The sequence below is a fragment of the Xiphophorus maculatus genome, chromosome 13 (assembly GCF_002775205.1).
Source record: "Xiphophorus maculatus strain JP 163 A chromosome 13, X_maculatus-5.0-male, whole genome shotgun sequence".
NCBI lineage: Eukaryota > Metazoa > Chordata > Actinopteri > Cyprinodontiformes > Poeciliidae > Xiphophorus > Xiphophorus maculatus.
Genome location: NC_036455.1, coordinates 9,960,605 through 9,981,060, shown reverse-complemented (window position 1 = coordinate 9,981,060; position 20,456 = coordinate 9,960,605). Strand labels below are relative to the sequence as shown.

Below are 20,456 nucleotides of genomic sequence, written 5' to 3'. Positions count from 1 at the left end.
CTAGAACAATTCAGAAAGGCATGGAGCCACCATTCCTTGCGTACAGAAAATAATAAAACACCAACACAAATCTGGACTGAACAGATGTTGGCAAAGATGGGTGCCAACAGCACAGCAACTAACAACATGTTTGGGGAAAATTCCAACGCACCAGAGACTCTTGAAGAACCTTTGCAACAGCATGGCCTCTGGCCACTACCAACCACTGATGCTGAAGAGGTTCCTAGTGTAGTTGTAGAACCAACCCAAACTAGGCTCAGTCAGCAGCAACTTCAGTCAGTTAATCTTGCAGTCAATCATATTTCAGATCTGAAGGAGAAATACCAGGCCTGTTGTGCAGAAATAGCAAATGCTTTATTGATTTAAGTACATGTCACTATGTTTGAGGAGTGACAAACATCAAGAACATTTGATCAAATGCATTGTTATAAAGATACAATTACTACAAATAAAACTCAGAACTGATATGAGTAAGTAACCTTACAAATTTAATTATAAAATGTTCAGGTGTTTAAAGACATGACAAATTAATTACACATTCTGGAGAGGGAAAGAACAATAAAAATTCTACTTTTGGAAATGTTCATGTAGAAATGACTAGTATATCCCAACCCCCTTTTCAAATGTATATTTTGGAGCCTTTGAGCATCTTTAGAATTGGATTTTGTTTTTAATCCAAATGAGCATTACATGAACTAGAACAATCATTACAAAAGATTAAACTACAATGCCCATTTACACAGAAAAAACAACAAAAAAATCTTACCAAAGATTTTCCAGTGCAAAACTCTTTCTACACTTCAAATAAGACACAAGTAAGATATAAGTAACTTTTCATCAAGATATGAGCTTGTTTTAAGTCATTTTTTCCTTAATATTGATGAAGAAGGACTTATTACATTGTCAGATTACTTCACTTATAGCAAGGGAAAGATGTCCAGTTATAAGTGAAATTAATATGCCAATGTGACTATTTTTTAAACAATGCTAAATAATTAGACTTAAAACAAGCTCATATCTTGATGAAAAGTTACATGTATATTAGTTTTATCTCTAGTGTACTAAGAAATTTGCACTAGAAAGTAGTCCAAAAATACTTGATAAGACCTTTTGTTTTTGCAGTGTGGCTCAAACATCCACCTTTAAATTATGAAACCAAAAAGTGGTTAATAAGACATCTATTCTTTGCAAGAAAAAAAAGAAGAAGCAATTACATTACATTTCAATATTTTCCAAGTTTGGCCATTACATTACCCTTACTATAACTTGCTTTAAAACACTTAACTTTTCAAAACGTTCCAACTCTTTTTTAAAAGAACTGTTTATTACACTTAGCTGATTATGCAACACCAAAAGTAGGTGCCTGCAGCACCCCGTCTGTCATGTGCTTTGTGAAAGACTCATAGTCTGGGTGTACAGGAAGGCGGAGTACTACAAGGCAAGTATTTGCTTCTGGGAAGACTCTGTTAGCCTCATGGAGGAATTCAATTTTTGGACGATGGGGAAAGCCCAGTGGAGGTACTGTGGATGCTCCGGAAGCGAACTCCAGTATCATTTTAAGGGTAATGGGACTGCATTCTTCTTCTGAAAGACAAAATGTTGAAATTATGACCTTTGTTATAAGGTATCCAGTGTGTACGTACTCTTAAAGACATGGAAGAAAATGTGTTAAATATCTGTCCTTGTTCCTCCTCAATCTTGTTATATTGGTGGTGACAATGCATTTCTTGTTAGTAAATATAAATCAATAAACATTTTGAAGATGAAAAATGACTAAGCATGATCAATGTAAATAGTATGTAAAAGTATGCATTTATGCAACAAATTACCCAATATATATATATTCACTGGTAAATGACAGACAATTTCTATGGCAGCTTAATAAAAAGACTTTCCAGGAAATAGATTTTTCTAGTAATTTAACTGTTTTTGGTCCTGTCATTAATCATTTAAAAAGTCTGCCTCTGTACTCAAACTATGATTACTTCTTTTTGGACAGTGGTGATAAATAGGTCATAAAATGTAATTGATACAGATTGTGTTTACAGTATCACAATAATTGTACCTTCAATATCCACCAACCAGTCTCTCCAGTAGCATATGGTTTGATTTTCTATCCTCCTTTTATTGCTGCCTTGCACAGAAAAACACACTTGGAAAAGTGTGTTCAGGTCCCGTGCCGAGAGTGGTTTCTCCTCACAGACAAACAATTCATGAAAGACTGCAGGGTTTTTCTGAATCTCGTCTAGCACATTAAGAGTCTTCAAACCTTCCATAAACCTTTAAGAAATGAGAATATGGTCTTACTTTTAGAATACAAGATTTCTAATAGAAAAAATTAGGATCTTGCTTACTGTTGCAATGCAGTGCACACTCGACCATTTACAAAGTAGTCTGCAGCAGATTGCACAAGGGAGTCCCTCTCTTCCAGAGTAGTTACACGCCTTAATGTTCCCACAGTGCTCAGGGTATCTGCTGCCTGCATAATGGCTTCGTTTGCCTCCACGATTGTGTTTGTATCCTGAATCTAAAAAGAAAAAAAAGATGTGAAACTGAATTTAAGCTTATGATCAATAAACAAAATTCTTAAAATTGCTACTAACTTTGATCAACTGCTGTCTGAATGAATGGTTAACAACTTCCTCAACCAGGGTAGGTTGAGACAATGTGCCACAAATCTGGTCATACAGCCTTTGAGAGAAGAAATGTGGTCCAATGCCTCCATGCACCAAACAGACTGATATCATTTTTCCAATACAGTTGTACATTTTTGACTCCAGCCCTAAAGAAAAAAAATGTTAGTTGACAATTTTCCATCCTTAAGAATTGGGAAGAAAAAAAAAGGAAAGAATACTGACCACTAGTGTCCAAAGCTAGATGGCGGTTATTCTCATGCCCCTCAAAGACATTAGATTGATGAATGGCCCTCATTAACAGTCTTAGATACTCCCGTGTGGGACCACCTTCATAAACTGCCCCTTCAGCATTGTCCTCTTCATCCACAAAAATAACATTCAGTTTTGCTGCTGGATCAAAACGGCGTCTTCTGAAGGCATGCAGGCTCCATTCTAAAATCCTGTCTCTGCACACATTTATTTGGTTGCTTGTAGGAGAGAAAGTCATATCAACCTTGCTGTATAGTTTTGCTAATATAGCCTGAAGATTTGTTCTGTAAGAAGAAAATAAATTTTATTGTTTATTGTTGGAGTAAATAATGGTTTGCAACTGTCAAAATTAATTTCATAAGACACTGCCAGAATATGCAATTTTGACTCACTCATCCAAAGGCAACTCTGGTGGATGTTGTGGAGACGCAGGTGGCCCAGTAAATGGAGAAGACGGAGGCAAATCTTGTAAAAAAGAAAGAAAGATTCCTTTCACTAAAATTAGTGAATTATCAGTTTCATAATACATTTAATACACATGAAAATACTTATACTATACTGTTGAGAAACAATTGCTTCCTGGAGGCGTGGACTGTGTTGAGGTATTAAATTTTACTCAATTGCTAACATTTGCCCAAGACGTATGTAATATGCCAGTTTGACAATAAGAAGCTAACAGGAAATTGCTCCTGTTAGCAATTTCCTGGAGCAATTTCCTGCTCCAGGAAATTGAGCAGGAAATTTCCTGCTCCAAGAAAATCTCTGGAAAATTGGAGGATTGGAGGTGAAATTGGAGGATGGAGGTAGTTCAACCTCCACCTCCAATCACTGGAGATGGAGGTTGAACCATCCAACCTCAAACCTCCACTGTGAAGAGAGAAGTGCTGAGTTGAACGAGGCGGCAGTTAATTTTAATTCAATACCTTGAAAAATTACTTGTATTTATAATGCATATTTTAAACAATTTGCGTGATTCCTAATTTTGACATATTTAAGACAAATCAGCATTTTGAAAATACTAAATTAAATAGATACATAATGGGAACGAACTGAAATTGATTTTTTTTACACAATTAACTCTACAACATCTTAGAGTCAACTTACAGTTTATAAATAAACATTATTTTGTGAAATTAAGCAGAAAATAACACTCACTTTGCTGCAGCAGATTAATTTCATTTGCTGGCTTTGGATCTCTGGAATTTCCATCTACAAATAAATATTAATTACAAACAACAGTATTTATGTGCTAGCATCTGTGTATTTGTATCTTTGCCTCATAAAAAAATATTTTGAAAGATATTGTTTGTTTGCCAGAGCTTTTGTCTGCGCCCACAAATACACAAAAGACATAAAGGTAAAACTGTGGTATTTTTTTTTTCTTTGTCATACTTCTCATAAGGTCCTCTTTTTATTTAAAACATACTAATGAACATTTTCATTTGGCTAACTCTGATCAACACTTTTAAGAAAATTAGGCATATTTGCCCTTACTATCTCATCTAACTACGAGCTTCTGTTTCTAGCATGATGCTATGTGATGAATGAGGTAGATGTCTATCCTGCAATGGACTCTACTAGAATATTTAGTTAGACCCAACCGAGATTGGTTTTAGCATTCAAGACTAAATAGAGCAGGGCTAATGAAAAAAATGAACATCTGTCAAGTTAAAAAGCATAAAATTTTTTCAGACTTTAAGGTTTACACTTTAGGACTTATAAGAGCAGACAAAACATTTTTGAGCTTAGAAAATCAATACATGTAACATACCTGTTCCAGAGGAGTCTGTGAAACCTATTAGTAAAAAATACCAATGTTATAGAGGCAAATCTTGTAAAAAAAAATATTCCTTTCACTAAAATTAGTGAATAATCAGTTTCATAATACATTTAATACACATGAAAATACGTAGACTGTAATTTTTTGTCAAACCTAATTACAGACATAAGAAGGATAACTTTTCATTAACTTTTGCATTTTAATAAACTATTTTATGTTTCCTGATCCATATTTAAACCTATCTAAGTGAACAAGTACTCAGGTCCACAATTTTTCATCAGGCATTCATATCCACAACCTGCCATTTTACACACTCAAGCTTGAAACTGAAGACAGAACATTTCTGAAGTTTAGAAAATGAAGGGGTGTAACATACTGGAAGCAGAGGTGATCGCAGAATCCAGACCTATAAATAAAGACACATGTTGATATATCTTTATACTTATAAACAGTGTGCTTGACATTTATACTTTCAATGTGAGACTAAGGTGAATGACAAAAACATAGCAAAAGATCGAAAGTACTTACTTGGATTGGAGGATGAATCTTTAGGGCAAAGAAAACAAAAACAGTTTTTAAAACTTTTAACAACAAACTGATCCACTAATACAATGAAAATGTAGATTTGATATTGGTAAAGAAAAGAGAATGTGATACAAAATAATAAAAAGCAAATGCCATGATAGATGGCAAATCCTTGCAAAAATATTTTTATTGAAATTACTGATTACATAGTTTGATCATACTCCTAATCTGAATCAAAATATTCATCATTCAAATTTTAGCCAAGTTTTTAAACCTAATTACAGATATTTAAAGGAAAAAGATAACTGTGTATGAAAACATATTGGTTAAGAACCACTGGTATGTGTCCCATCTAACAGAGAATGACCATGTATGAATGTATTAAAAAATAGTATGGTATGAATTTTCTGAATAAAAAAAAAGGATATGAAAACAAGGTAAAGAAAACTTACCACCATTAAGGAGTTTTTGATTTTCATCAGGTGTGTTTTTATCGGTGACTGGTTGATCTACACACAAAGATTCAAGCAGAGACAGTAAATACAAAACTCACTGCTGTTATCTGGTTTAGAATGAATATACCATTATACCTTAACAGAAACATTCATTTTTATTGTATTATTTTAGGTGTATTCATGTTGTGCCATCTGTTATATAGTTGTTATTTGATCCAATTTGTTAAATAATTTTACAACATGGCCTTTTTTATTTTTCAAATCAGACCACTGTCACACTACTGTATGTGAAAAATTTAGTATGAAATATAATATACAATAATATACTATTCTGCACAAAGGTACCATTACTGTGAAATTTCCATAATTTTGATGCAGATGTCAATGACTGGACTTAAGCTCATGTTCCACTATGCACAAGCTCCATCTACACAGATGACAATATAATCTCCTCGGCATGCTGAAGCACATTTTACCTGACTAATATTTAGTAAAATTTAGTCACTTAAACTAAATAAAAACTTTGGTTTGACCTTTAAGTAAAAAACTAATTTGTCTAGTAAAAATCTGGGCTCTCAGCTGTTGAGAAACAATTGCTTCCTGGAGGCGTGGACTGTGTTGAAGTATTAAATTTTACCCAATTGCTAACATTTGCCCAAGACGTATGTAATATGCCAGTTTGACAATAAGAAGCTAACAGGAAATTGCTCCTGTTAGCAATTTCCTGGAGCAATTTCCTGCTCCAGGAAATTGAGCAGGAAATTTCCTGCTCCAGGAAAATCTCCGGAAAATTGGAGAATTGGAGGTGGAGGTGAAATTGGAGGTTGGAGGTAGTTCAACCTCCACCTCCAATCAGTGGAGGTTGGAGGCTGAACCATCCAACCTCCAACCTCCGCTGCGAAGAGAGAAGTGCTGAGTCGAATGAGGCGGCAGTTAATTTTAATTCAATACCTTGAAAAATTACTTGTATTTATAATGCATATTTTAAACAATTTGCGTGATTCCTAATTTTGACATATTTAAGACAAATCAGCATTTTAAAAATACTATATTAAATAGATACATAATGGGAACGAACTGAAATTGATTTTTTTTTACACAATTAACTCTACAACATCTTAGAGTCAACTTACAGTTTATAAATAAACATTATTTTGTGAAATTAAACAGAAAATAACACTTCCTTTGTTGCAGCAGATTAATTTCATTTGCTGGCTTTGGATCTCTGGAATTTCCATCTACAAATAAATATTAATTACAAACAACAGTATTTATGTGCTATAATCTGTGCATTTGTATCTTTGCCTCATGAAAAATTATTTTGAAAGATATTGTTTGTTTGCCAGAGCTTTTGTCTGCGCCCACAAATACACAAAAGACATAAAGGTAAAACTGTGGTATTTTTTTTTTCTTTGTCATACTTCTCATAAGGTCCTCTTTTTATTTAAAACATACTAATGAACATTTTCATTTGGCTAACTCTGATCAACACTTTTAAGAAAATTAGGCATATTTGCCCTTACTATCTCATCTAACTACGAGCTTCTGTTTCTAGCATGATGCTATGTGATGAATGAGGTAGATGTCTATCCTGCAATGGACTCTACTAGAATATTTAGTTAGACCCAACCGAGATTGGTTTTAGCATTCAAGACTAAATAGAGCAGGGCTAATGAAAAAAATGAACATCTGTCAAGTTAAAAAGCATAAAATTTTTTCAGACTTTAAGGTTTACACTTTAGGACTTATAAGAGCAGACAAAACATTTTTGAGCTTAGAAAATCAATACATGTAACATACCTGTTCCAGAGGAGTCTGTGAAACCTATTAGTAAAAAAAAAACAATGTTATAGAGGCAAATCTTGTAAAAAAAAATATTCCTTTCACTAAAATTAGTGAATAATCAGTTTCATAATACATTTAATACACATGAAAATACGTAGACTGTAATTTTTTGTCAAACCTAATTACAGACATAAGAAGGATAACTTTTAATTTTGATAAACTATTTTATGTTTCCTGATCCATATTTAAACCTATCTAAGTGAACAAGTACTCAGGTCCACAATTTTTCATCAGGCATTTCACATCCACAACCTGCCATTTTACACACTCAAGCTTGAAACTGAAGACAGAACATTTCTGAAAGTTTAGAAAATGAAGGGGTGTAACATACTGGAAGCAGATGTGATCGCAGAATCCAGACCTACAAATAAAGACACATGTTGATATATCTTTATACTTATAAACAGTGTGCTTGACATTTATACTTTCAATGTGGGACTAAGGTGAATGACAAAAGCATAGCAAAGATCTAAAGTACTTACTTGGATTGGAGGATGAATCTTTAGGGCAAAGAAAACAAAAACAGTTTTTAAAACTTTTAACAACAAACTGATCCACTAATACAATGAAAATGTAGATTTGATATTGGTAAAGAAAAGAGAATGTGATACAAAATAATAAAAAGCAAATGCCATGATAAATGGCAAATCCTTGCAAAAATATTTTTATTGAAATTACTGATTACATAGTTTGATCATACTCCTAATCTGAATCAAAATATTCATCATTCAAATTTTAGCCAAGTTTTTAAACCTAATTACAGATATTTAAAGGAAAAAGATAACTGTGTATGAAAACATATTGGTTAAGAACCACTGGTATGTGTCCCATCTAACAGAGAATGACCATGTATGAATGTATTAAAAAATAGTATGGTATGAATTTTCTGAATAAAAAAAAAGGATATGAAAACAAGGTAAAGAAAACTTACCACCATTAAGGAGTTTTTGATTTTCATCAGGTGTGTTTTTATCGGTGACTGGTTGATCTACACACAAAGATTCAAGCAGAGACAGTAAATACAAAACTCACTGCTGTTATCTGGTTTAGAATGAATATACCATTATACCTTAACAGAAACATTCATTTTTATTGTATTATTTTAGGTGTATTCATGTTGTGCCATCTGTTATATAGTTGTTATTTGATCCAATTTGTTAAATAATTTTACAACATGGCCTTTTTTATTTTTCAAATCAGACCACTGTCACACTACTGTATGTGAAAAATGTAGTATGAAATATAATATACAATAATATACTATTCTGCACAAAGGTACCATTACTGTGAAATTTCCATAATTTTGATGCAGATGTCAATGACTGGACTTAAGCTCATGTTCCACTATGCACAAGCTCCATCTACACAGATGACAATATAATCTCCTCGGCATGCTGAAGCACATTTTACCTGACTAATATTTAGTAAAATTTAGTCACTTAAACTAAATAAAAACTTTGGTTTGACCTTTAAGTAAAAAACTAATTTGTCTAGTAAAAATCTGGGCTCTCAGCTGTTGAGAAACAATTGCTTCCTGGAGGCGTGGACTGTGTTGAAGTATTAAATTTTACCCAATTGCTAACATTTGCCCAAGACGTATGTAATATGCCAGTTTGACAATAAGAAGCTAACAGGAAATTGCTCCTGTTAGCAATTTCCTGGAGCAATTTCCTGCTCCAGGAAATTGAGCAGGAAATTTCCTGCTCCAGGAAAATCTCCGGAAAATTGGAGAATTGGAGGTGGAGGTGAAATTGGAGGTTGGAGGTAGTTCAACCTCCACCTCCAATCAGTGGAGGTTGGAGGCTGAACCATCCAACCTCCAACCTCCGCTGCGAAGAGAGAAGTGCTGAGTCGAATGAGGCGGCAGTTAATTTTAATTCAATACCTTGAAAAATTACTTGTATTTATAATGCATATTTTAAACAATTTGCGTGATTCCTAATTTTGACATATTTAAGACAAATCAGCATTTTAAAAATACTATATTAAATAGATACATAATGGGAACGAACTGAAATTGATTTTTTTTTACACAATTAACTCTACAACATCTTAGAGTCAACTTACAGTTTATAAATAAACATTATTTTGTGAAATTAAACAGAAAATAACACTTCCTTTGTTGCAGCAGATTAATTTCATTTGCTGGCTTTGGATCTCTGGAATTTCCATCTACAAATAAATATTAATTACAAACAACAGTATTTATGTGCTATAATCTGTGCATTTGTATCTTTGCCTCATGAAAAATTATTTTGAAAGATATTGTTTGTTTGCCAGAGCTTTTGTCTGCGCCCACAAATACACAAAAGACATAAAGGTAAAACTGTGGTATTTTTTTTTTCTTTGTCATACTTCTCATAAGGTCCTCTTTTTATTTAAAACATACTAATGAACATTTTCATTTGGCTAACTCTGATCAACACTTTTAAGAAAATTAGGCATATTTGCCCTTACTATCTCATCTAACTACGAGCTTCTGTTTCTAGCATGATGCTATGTGATGAATGAGGTAGATGTCTATCCTGCAATGGACTCTACTAGAATATTTAGTTAGACCCAACCGAGATTGGTTTTAGCATTCAAGACTAAATAGAGCAGGGCTAATGAAAAAAATGAACATCTGTCAAGTTAAAAAGCATAAAATTTTTTCAGACTTTAAGGTTTACACTTTAGGACTTATAAGAGCAGACAAAACATTTTTGAGCTTAGAAAATCAATACATGTAACATACCTGTTCCAGAGGAGTCTGTGAAACCTATTAGTAAAAAAAAAACAATGTTATAGAGGCAAATCTTGTAAAAAAAAATATTCCTTTCACTAAAATTAGTGAATAATCAGTTTCATAATACATTTAATACACATGAAAATACGTAGACTGTAATTTTTTGTCAAACCTAATTACAGACATAAGAAGGATAACTTTTCATTAACTTTTGCATTTTAATAAACTATTTTATGTTTCCTGATCCATATTTAAACCTATCTAAGTGAACAAGTACTCAGGTCCACAATTTTTCATCAGGCATTTCACATCCACAACCTGCCATTTTACACACTCAAGCTTGAAACTGAAGACAGAACATTTCTGAAAGTTTAGAAAATGAAGGGGTGTAACATACTGGAAGCAGAGGTGATCGCAGAATCCAGACCTACAAATAAAGACACATGTTGATATATCTTTATACTTATAAACAGTGTGCTTGACATTTATACTTTCAATGTGGGACTAAGGTGAATGACAAAAGCATAGCAAAGATCGAAAGTACTTACTTGGATTGGAGGATGAATCTTTAGGGCAAAGAAAACAAAAACAGTTTTTAAAACTTTTAACAACAAACTGATCCACTAATACAATGAAAATGTAGATTTGATATTGGTAAAGAAAAGAGAATGTGATACAAAATAATAAAAAGCAAATGCCATGATAGATGGCAAATCCTTGCAAAAATATTTTTATTGAAATTACTGATTACATAGTTTGATCATACTCCTAATCTGAATCAAAATATTCATCATTCAAATTTTAGCCAAGTTTTTAAACCTAATTACAGATATTTAAAGGAAAAAGATAAATGTGTATGAAAACATATTGGTTAAGAACCACTGGTATGTGTCCCATCTAACAGAGAATGACCACGTATGAATGTATTAAAAAATAGTATGGTATGAATTTTCTGAATAAAAAAAAAGGATATGAAAACAAGGTAAAGAAAACTTACCACCATTAAGGAGTTTTTGATTTTCATCAGGTGTGTTTTTATCGGTGACTGGTTGATCTACACACAAAGATTCAAACATAGACAGTAAATACAAAACTCACTGCTGTTATCTGGTTTTGAATGAATATACCATTATACCTTAACAGAAACATTCATTTTTAATGTATTATTTTAGGTGTATTCATGTTGTGCCATCTATTATATAGTTGTTATTTGATCCAATTTGTTAAATAATTTTACAACATGGCCTTTTTTATTTTTCAAATCAGACCACTGTCACACTACTGTATGTGAAAAATGTAGTATGAAATATAATATACAATAATATACTATTCTGCACAAAGGTACCATTACTGTGAAATTTCCATAATTTTGATGCAGATGTCAATGACTGGACTTAAGCTCATGTTCCACTATGCACAAGCTCCATCTACACAGATGACAATATAATCTCCTCGGCAAATCAGCATTTTAAAAATACTAAATTAAATAGATATATAATGGGACCGAGCTGAAATTTTTTTTTTTTTTTTTTACACAATTAACTCTACAACATCTTAGAGTCAACTTACAATTTATAAATGAACATTATTTTGTGAAATTAAACAGAAAATTAACACTTAGTTTGCTGCAGTGACTTGCCGGACTCAGAGGTGGTCACAGACTCTAGATCTACAAATAAAGACATTGTGTTCATATACCTTTGAACCAATAAACATATAAAAAATAAAAAAATTCCCTTCTCACCCACCGCGGGTGGTTCTTATCCTCTGAGCTCGGGTCCTCTACCAGAGGCCTGGGAGCTTGAGGGTTCTGCGCAGTATCTTGGCTGTGCCAAGGACTGCACATTTTTGAACTGAGATGTCTGATGTTGTTCCTGGGATCTGTTGTAGCTATTGGTCCAGTTTGGGGGTCACTGCCCCGAGGGCCCCGATGACCACAGGCACCACTGTGGTCTTCACCTTCCAGGCCCTCTCCAGTTCCTCCCTGAGGCCCTGGTATTTCTCTAGTTTCTCGTGCTCCTTTTTCCTGATGTTGCAGTCGCTTGGTATTGCTACATCTACCACAACGGCTTTCCTCTGTTGTTTATCCACTACGACAATGTCTGGTTGGTTCGCCATTACCATTTTGTCTGTCTGGATCTGGAAGTCCCACAGGATCTTAGCTCTGGCGTTCTCCGCCACCTTTGGGGGTGTTTCCCACTTTGATCTTGGGGTTTCCAGTCCATATTCTGCCTATTCATGCCTGACATGAGCTTCCATGTTGTGGAGAGGCAGGTTATTGGTCGGTAGTTGGGTGGGACTGGACCCTTTGATGGATCCTTCTGGATTAGGATTGTCCGCCCTTCAGTTAACCATTCAGGGTGAGTCCCACTTTGTAGCAGCTGGTTCATTTGGCCTGTCAGTCGCTCATGGAGGGCAGTGAGTTTCTTTAGCCAGTAGGCATGGATCATGTCAGGCCCTGGTGCTGTCCAGTTTTTCATACCTGCGACTCTTTCTTGTATTTATTTCAGACTTCTTGACACCATTTGTGCCATTTTTATTTTACTTTATTAACTATTATAAAATTGTAGATCAATATGCAACAACAGTCAGAATGTTGGTGCAAGAGTTTGGTAAAGTCTGACACAACATAAATGCAAAGCAAAATGCATTTATAATTACAAGTCAGATGCAAATGCACTGTTTACACATACAATATGCTGAAAAGGTAAAAAGATAAATGGCTCGAGCATGAAAAAAATTGTTTTTTTAGCATTATTTGTTTTTCGTGTCATATTTAGATAAAGTAGATTTATATTTGAAACAGATTGGAAAGAGTGTCACAAAAAATGAATCTTTACTGTATTGACATAAGTATTATTCAACCTTGGCTGCAGTTGTCTCCCTCTCCACCAGCGCCTACTATAAAGAAATAGTTTGTAATGATTGATGACTTCAACATAGGTAGGACAAATAATATTAATGATCTAGAAAATAAGCTGTTCAACAACAAGAACAGCTTTTTAAGCAGTTGACATGTTTATAATCCTCAAAGGAAAACCTACATCAAAAGCGTCTGGAAATTTGTATCAACTAATGTTTTTTTTTATTTTTCACATTGATATTTTACCTATAGTATGCACTTACATTACTTTTACTGAGAAGAACTGATGTTATATAAACAAATTATTTCAAATACATAAAAAGTGAAAATATACCTTTGCCTCCGTTCAAGAGTGGTGATGTGATGTCTGCACATAGAAGCATAGATAAGGTATGAGAAGAGCAAACGGCTTGAAAATCTTTTTAAACAGTTTTTTTCTTTATTTTCATCCATCTATTGTCTATTTTCAGTTATTCATTAAGGCTTGCTGGGGTGCTGCTGCTTATCTACAGTGGTCATTAGCATAAACTAGCATCATTTCCCAACTAAATAAACATGCCGGCTAGGTAATAATGTATTGCTATGTACCACTAAAAAATATACGTTTTCAATTTCAATGTACCTTACTGGTCAACTGACATTTATTTAATGATTTTTTATTTATTTAGCAGAAATTAGAAAGGTTGGTTATGATTGGTTGAGTAAATGATGTCAATATAGTATTGAATAGAAATATCTTGGGAAAACATTCCCATTTCTGCAACTTTCACAGACACTGCACTAATGCAGAATCATACATAAATAAATAAAAAAAAAGCAATTAAAAAAAATCCTACTTACCCTTCTTTTGGCTATCAAGGTCACCATTGTCGCCTGCACATACAGAGATACATACATTTACAAGTATGGTGACTAAAACTATTTTAATTTAAGTGTATGACACTTTAGGTTTACACTTCAGGAAAAAAAAGTTTTTTTACCGAAAAAAAACCAACATTTTTTGGTGAAGAAAATTAATGAGATGTTACTTACTGGAGGTGGTCACAGAATCTAGACCTAAAAATAAAGATATATGTTAGTATATCTCCTTAAACAGCTCAGTAAACTAAACAAACATTTTAGTATACATGACACTTGTACTTTAAACAGAGTGTGAAAGTGATTGACAAATGCATCACAAAGAAATAAAGCACTTACTTGAATGAGTTGAGCCTTCAGGGCAATCTATTAATACAGAAACATTTATTAAAACACTTAACAACAAATTATTTATATATTTAATCCCCCAACCTAATGATCACAACCTGATAAGAAATATCTTTGGAAGTTCATGGTTTTAAATAATGCTTTAAGATAAATATATATATTCTTTTAGATAAAAATAAAGCAACTCTATGACCATAGGTTTTTTAAATTAGCAGGGTTTTAAACAATAATAATGAAAATCTACAGATTATTCCTTTAAACATGATAGAAGACTTGAAGCCTACAGACTAATGGCATAATAATGCAGATTTTCTGTAATGTGTGTATGTGCATTCCACTGGTTGGAAAATCCAGGGGATGAATGTTAAGCCAGAGCTCAGAAGAAAACATTTTCATAAATTAAATATTTTGTTTCCAGATTTATCGTTAAACATAAGTGCTGGGAACAATGGTCAGTAAGTGGACAAGAGTTTCTGTCAGAGAGTCAATCACTTTAACAACTACCAGTGGTTGTATAAAGAAAGAACTATGAATGCAAATACATTGTTTAATGTTGTAAATACGTGCATACACAGGGCATGTAGAGGAAATTTCATATTTTATATTGTATCGGAAAACTGACTTTTCCATGAAAATTATCTTAAAGCGAATCTAACCAACCTCATCAACTGATCATGTGCCCTGCTAGTAGCTGAATATGAAATCAATATACTATGCAGCAACAACTACATTATCCCTGCATATAACTCATAAAATTTAATGTATGAATATAACCGGCTGGCTTCCAGAGTTTTCCTTGTGAAACCAGAAATGAATTCTTGATTTCTTGTTAAACCTTATGCATTATGCACAACAACTTTTTGATGGAGGTGAAGTTCAATGGATCAAAAAGCTCAGTATAAACTAAAAGCTACTTGAAAAATGGAAATTAGTCTATGTAATGATGGACTGTTCAGCCACTCCGTATGACTTATGATATCTCATAAAGTACATAATAAAATAATAATGATCACTGTTCCTGAAAAAGAATCTTAAAATAATTTTTTCTGCGCAACTGAAACACTGTATATGTGGTGTTTAAATAATTGTAAATGTAACTTTCAGTCATTTCAGTACATTTTATTAAAAGTTAATCTGTTATCTTAATGAACATCCAGTTACAAAACAAAAGGTATATAAGTGATCTTTAATGGATAAAGCGGAAAAAAATCTTACCAAGTCGGTGTGTCTTCTTCTTAAGGTAAATAAGTATCCCACTAATGACTGCAACCACAATCACAATAGTGACAGCAGCACCAATGACAATGGGCATATTCTTATTGTCTTCCACAATAATGTGATCTAAAACAAAACAAACTTCATATTAATTTTAGTTCACTTTTAGTACTTCTGTGGATTTTATAAACAAATTACTAGACATACAATCTATAGTAAGATTGTATGTCTATAGGTATTGTGATTGGTTGATAGAAGAAAACAATTTTACATATATATATTTGTTTCATATACAAACAAACAATGGCAAACTAAAAGTTTCTCACCCCATTTCTCTTCAACACGCATTTTAGAGGCACGATGATTAACTTCACAGGTGTAGATGGAAACATCAGACTTCAAAATCTCTACATGATCTCTTCTCTGGAAGGTGTTGTCATTATTTGGGAGAACTCCAGTGGTCACCAACCCGTCCTCTAGAGTCAGGACACGTCCATTTCTTTTGATATACAGAGTGATGTCCTTTGGTAAGAAACCCGTAGCCAGACATGTCAAAATTGTGTTTGTCTCAGACTTGGCTTTACGAGTGAACAAATGCACTGTAGGTGGACCTGGTGAGGGAAAAATGGAAAGGTTTGTTGTAGGATAGACAACATATATGGCAGAAATTTTAATCAATAACATTTTCATAGTTATATGCTTTCATTCATGAGATCATTTAGGCACCTAAAACATAAAAAAGCCTTTTTTTTAAAATAAAGTTTCACTTTAAAGTACACCAGAATAAAAGTTTTCAAAACAACTGATTGTTTTGTTTGACTTTGTTCAGGAAATTATTTTTAAGCAAATCTAAGATAAGCATATTGTTGGGAGAGAGCATATGGAAAAAAATAAACAAAAATATTTAGGCAAGAAAATATACAGTATACATACTGGCTTCTAGAAGCTGCTCTTTCCCGAAGTCTCTAAACTTGCTCATCCATTCCATGCACTCCTTCTCCAGGTAGCCCTTGGTGTATTCCTTCAGCACCTGGACCTCATCCCACTTCCTCTTGGTTTCTTCTGCTGCATGAATGGGAGCAACCCAAACCTGTTCATCATCGTCAAAGGACAGAAAGTCGTTTCCATCATAGTTGTACATGTCCATCCCACGGACAAACTTCAGTGAGCCATCAGACTGAGTTTCACCCTCACAGCCATGCATCCACTGAAGAATATGGGTGTCTGTAAGAAAACATGAGGATACACTAATTATACAAGAAGTAGTAAAATATTTTACAGGCAAAAAAAGACAGTAAATAAGCTATAATATCTTGCTGATGTAGTAAGAATCTTGATGTCTAGATTGGACATTTATCAATAAGAGTTCACAATGGTTATAATTTTAATGGTTTTATTTCTGCCAAAATTTCTTGGCTCTTACCTGTGTCATTCTGTCTCATTCGTTTCATCAATATGTCGATGTTGACCTTGAACCATTGCTGCTTGCTCTTTCTGGACTGGGTGCCTTTCTCCCAGTACTCTTGTTCAAGATGCTCTTTCATCCAGTCCTGTTTGGGAACTTTTATTTGGTTCTCACTGTCATAGTAGTCAATCATCCGGTTGTCCAGTAAACCCATAGCAGTGAACTCATGCAACCCTGGGAGATTCACTGGCTTGGAGAAGGCTGTGTAGATGTAGGTGAGGGAGTGCTTTTCTAAAAAACATAAATAAATAAATAAAATAACAGGAATTAATTTAAAGAAAAGCTTGTGAAAACTGAAACGCCTATGCTTTGAACTAGTCATTTTGTGGCACCTTTCATGGCACTGTCATTGTCAGTGACAGAAGGATAAAGACATGAATTCAATGAAATATCAGTGATTACCTAGAGTGCAAATCTTTAAATGACTATATTTAGCCATGAAGTCTTTGTACAAAATGCTATTTCCTTTTTGTTACTTTCAAGTTAGGTTCTGACAGATTGAAATTCTAAATAATTTAGCTCAATTTCAAACCCATTTCCTCACACCCTGACACATTAATTCTGGCCAAAGTAAAACAGAGAACTGAGAATAATGGAAAATCTTTTCTCTTCCAATTACAAGACATTTCGTACTATTTCTGAATTAATAGTTTTGCTTTCACAAAGCTAAAAATCTCATCTAAAAGTTCCCAAAAGTTCATCCATTTGGTTCAGAATCTCCTTTGTAATAGATAATAGAAAGACTGTCTTCATAAAAACATCACATACAGTAGAGTAATTTTAAATAGGTGTCTCCCTAAGTCTGAAGTCAGAACATTAACCTCTTGATGTGGGTATTTCAGATAATTTCCACGGGTCCATCTTAAATAAAAAGCTATTCCTCGTGACAGATTCTGCTTATAACTGAAACAGTTCTCTGGAACAAGAGTGTATTGTATTTTATTTAGGGTTGTTTTTCTTTTTATTAAAGCTGCAGTATGTAAGTTTATTTTTTTTTAAAGTTTCAATTGTTCACAAAAATGCTTAATTACCCCCAAACAACTGGTCAAAGGTCAAAACTATCTTGGGTATAATATGGAAAAGGCTGAATTTAGCCTATGGTGTTGTATTGTACATCTGGTTCCATGAGAGGGAAATATTTTCTTTCTCTCTACAAGAAAGAAAAATATTTTTCAAAAGAAAAGAAATAAATACTAGTTTAACATTTTTCTGCCTCTCAGACCCTTTTAAGAGACAGAACCATCTTACATCTAGCGAGACAAAAGAAAAATGTTAAACTCCTTAAGCACCAAGAGATCTAATTTTGGCAGAAAACTTGTCCACTCTGCCATTACAGCTTTAAATCAGCTAAGGTCAGATCGTATGATAATAATGTCAGGAAATTTTCAATGTGATGAAATACTTTCGATTTAGTATTTGGACACACCTTACAGATTAATTAAACTTATCTTCCAGCTAGAGACAATAAAAACCAGGAGCCTAGAAGACAAGAGTAACAAAGGTTACTTATAACTTCTTATCACATACTGTATATTATAAGTTATTTCAACTTTATTAGCGTCACACTGTCTCAACTGAAAAATATCATTTAGTATTTGTGTTCCCCCTTTCAACCTTTGTTGTGTTATCTAACTTGTTGGGAAGTAAAATACCCTTTATATTGCACAGGGCTCCATAGTGGAGGGATGTGGGCTTTTTCATAAAAGACAAGGACATGAAATATAGAAACAATATGCCAAAGCCACAATAACTTTATGAGGGCTGTTAAACTTTGACAGTCTGTACTTTGCACCCTTGTTTACCACATTCTGTCACAGGTAGGTAGACCATTTCATGGCTGCTTCATAATTGTAAACTGGTCAAAACAGAGGTCAAATACACAATCACTGGAAATAGATTGATTATTTAGAGCGACAGAAAACAAATCACACAAATTATTGACTGATTTTTGAACCTTCTTATCAAGGCTTGTTAACCCTGCTTTCTGAAATGGAGCCCTGGTGACATGGGGGAAATCTTTTCTTAAGAAAATAAATAAACCTAGAAGAATTTCAAATACTGTATAAAGTTAATTTGTCCTCTGAACCTTTGTATGAGTTACACAATAGAGCCACCTTACTTAGTAAGAAAAGGGCGAGAGATACCAAAAAGACTGAGATCTTTAAACTTCAAGAGATCTCACTTTGGCAGAAAACTTGTCCACTCTACAGCTTGAAATCAACTTAAATAAACTTTCTAAGGTCAGATCCTATGATACTGGTTTAAGGAAATTTTCAATGTGATGTACTTTTGATTTGGTATTTGGACACACCTTACAGATTTATTAAACTTATCTTCCTGCTTGAGACAATAAAAAACAGGAGACTGGAGGACAAGAGTAACAAAGGTCACTTATAACGTCTTATCATATTTATTCTAGGTTATTGCAACTATATGAGCGTCACACTGTCACAACTGACAAACATCATTTAGTATTTGTGTTCTCCCCTCAACCTTTGTTGTGTTATCTAACTTGTTGGGAAGTAAAATACCCTTTATATTGCACAGGACTCCATAATGGAGGGATGTGGGCTTTTTCATAAAAGACAAGGACATGAAATATAGAAACAATATGCCAAAGCCACAATAACTTTATGAGGGCTATCACATTTTGACAGTCTGTACTTTGCACCCTTGTTTACCACTCAATCTACTACAATCTGAGCCAATCAAAGGTGAGAGCTCAATGACTTTTCTTTTAGGTTTTCACCTTTTTAGAAATTCTAGATTTGTTTCATTAATCACCCACTATCAGCATTCTTAACACTTCTGTATTTAACAAGCACAAAAGGTGGAATTTAGGTGAATTTCTTAGTTACCTGAGATTCTCCACCTTTCTCCACTGTATCAGGTTTCTATTTTATTAACTAAATCTACATTGGTAAATCTTAACAACCATTCTTAGAAGTGGAATAGTACATAAAATCAGTTACTAAGACAAATGTCACAATTTTGCTTTCACTTTTAAAAATAAACTTAAAATCATCACAAAAAAACAAAACAGAAAACCCCCCTCTAACTTACCGCTGTTTACTGCCATTCCAGTCCCCAAAAGGACTAAAACAGCTAGAAGTGACATTCTGAACCCAAAGTAGGTTCGGCTCTGTGGAGAAGCCCTTATGTTCGGCTGTTCGACGGCGCTCCTTTCCTTGTCTGCTACAAAATCTGATTTGTTAGAATGTTCTCTGTGTTTTATGGTCTGTTCCTGTTAATCATTTGCTAATGTGGCTTTCTGTCATAATTTAGAGAACTTCTGATTTCCTTTTTAAGACACACACTTTCCAAGCACTTTCACATCTGCCACGGAAAATAAAATTATGAAACAAATAAATATATTTCATTAATAATTTAAATATTTATTGTCATAAATAATATATATATTTTTAAGACTCCAAGGTTTTGTGTTAAAACATATTTTACAAACAACAATAATCCATCCAAACTGTAGCATAA

At 33.6% G+C, this 20,456-nt stretch overlaps 1 protein-coding gene across 1 annotated transcript; it reads right to left on the bottom strand.

Moving 5' to 3' along the window:
• Positions 1–332: 332 nt before the first annotated feature.
• Positions 333–20,164, bottom strand: LOC106700434. Its single transcript, XM_023345070.1, has 28 exons — positions 20,028–20,164; positions 16,923–17,195; positions 16,433–16,723; positions 15,826–16,110; positions 15,500–15,625; positions 14,276–14,302; positions 14,111–14,134; positions 13,919–13,951; positions 13,413–13,445; positions 11,213–11,269; positions 10,764–10,781; positions 10,613–10,642; positions 10,225–10,248; positions 8,422–8,478; positions 7,973–7,990; positions 7,822–7,851; positions 7,446–7,469; positions 5,643–5,699; positions 5,194–5,211; positions 5,042–5,071; positions 4,657–4,680; positions 4,041–4,094; positions 3,278–3,350; positions 2,859–3,169; positions 2,604–2,782; positions 2,355–2,527; positions 2,066–2,280; positions 333–1,584 (listed from the first exon to the last, which is right to left on the bottom strand). Exons 1-28 carry the CDS (start codon positions 20,080–20,082, stop codon positions 1,340–1,342), a joined length of 2,784 nt encoding a protein of 927 aa, XP_023200838.1. The 5' UTR covers positions 20,083–20,164; the 3' UTR covers positions 333–1,339.
• Positions 20,165–20,456: the final 292 nt, after the last annotated feature.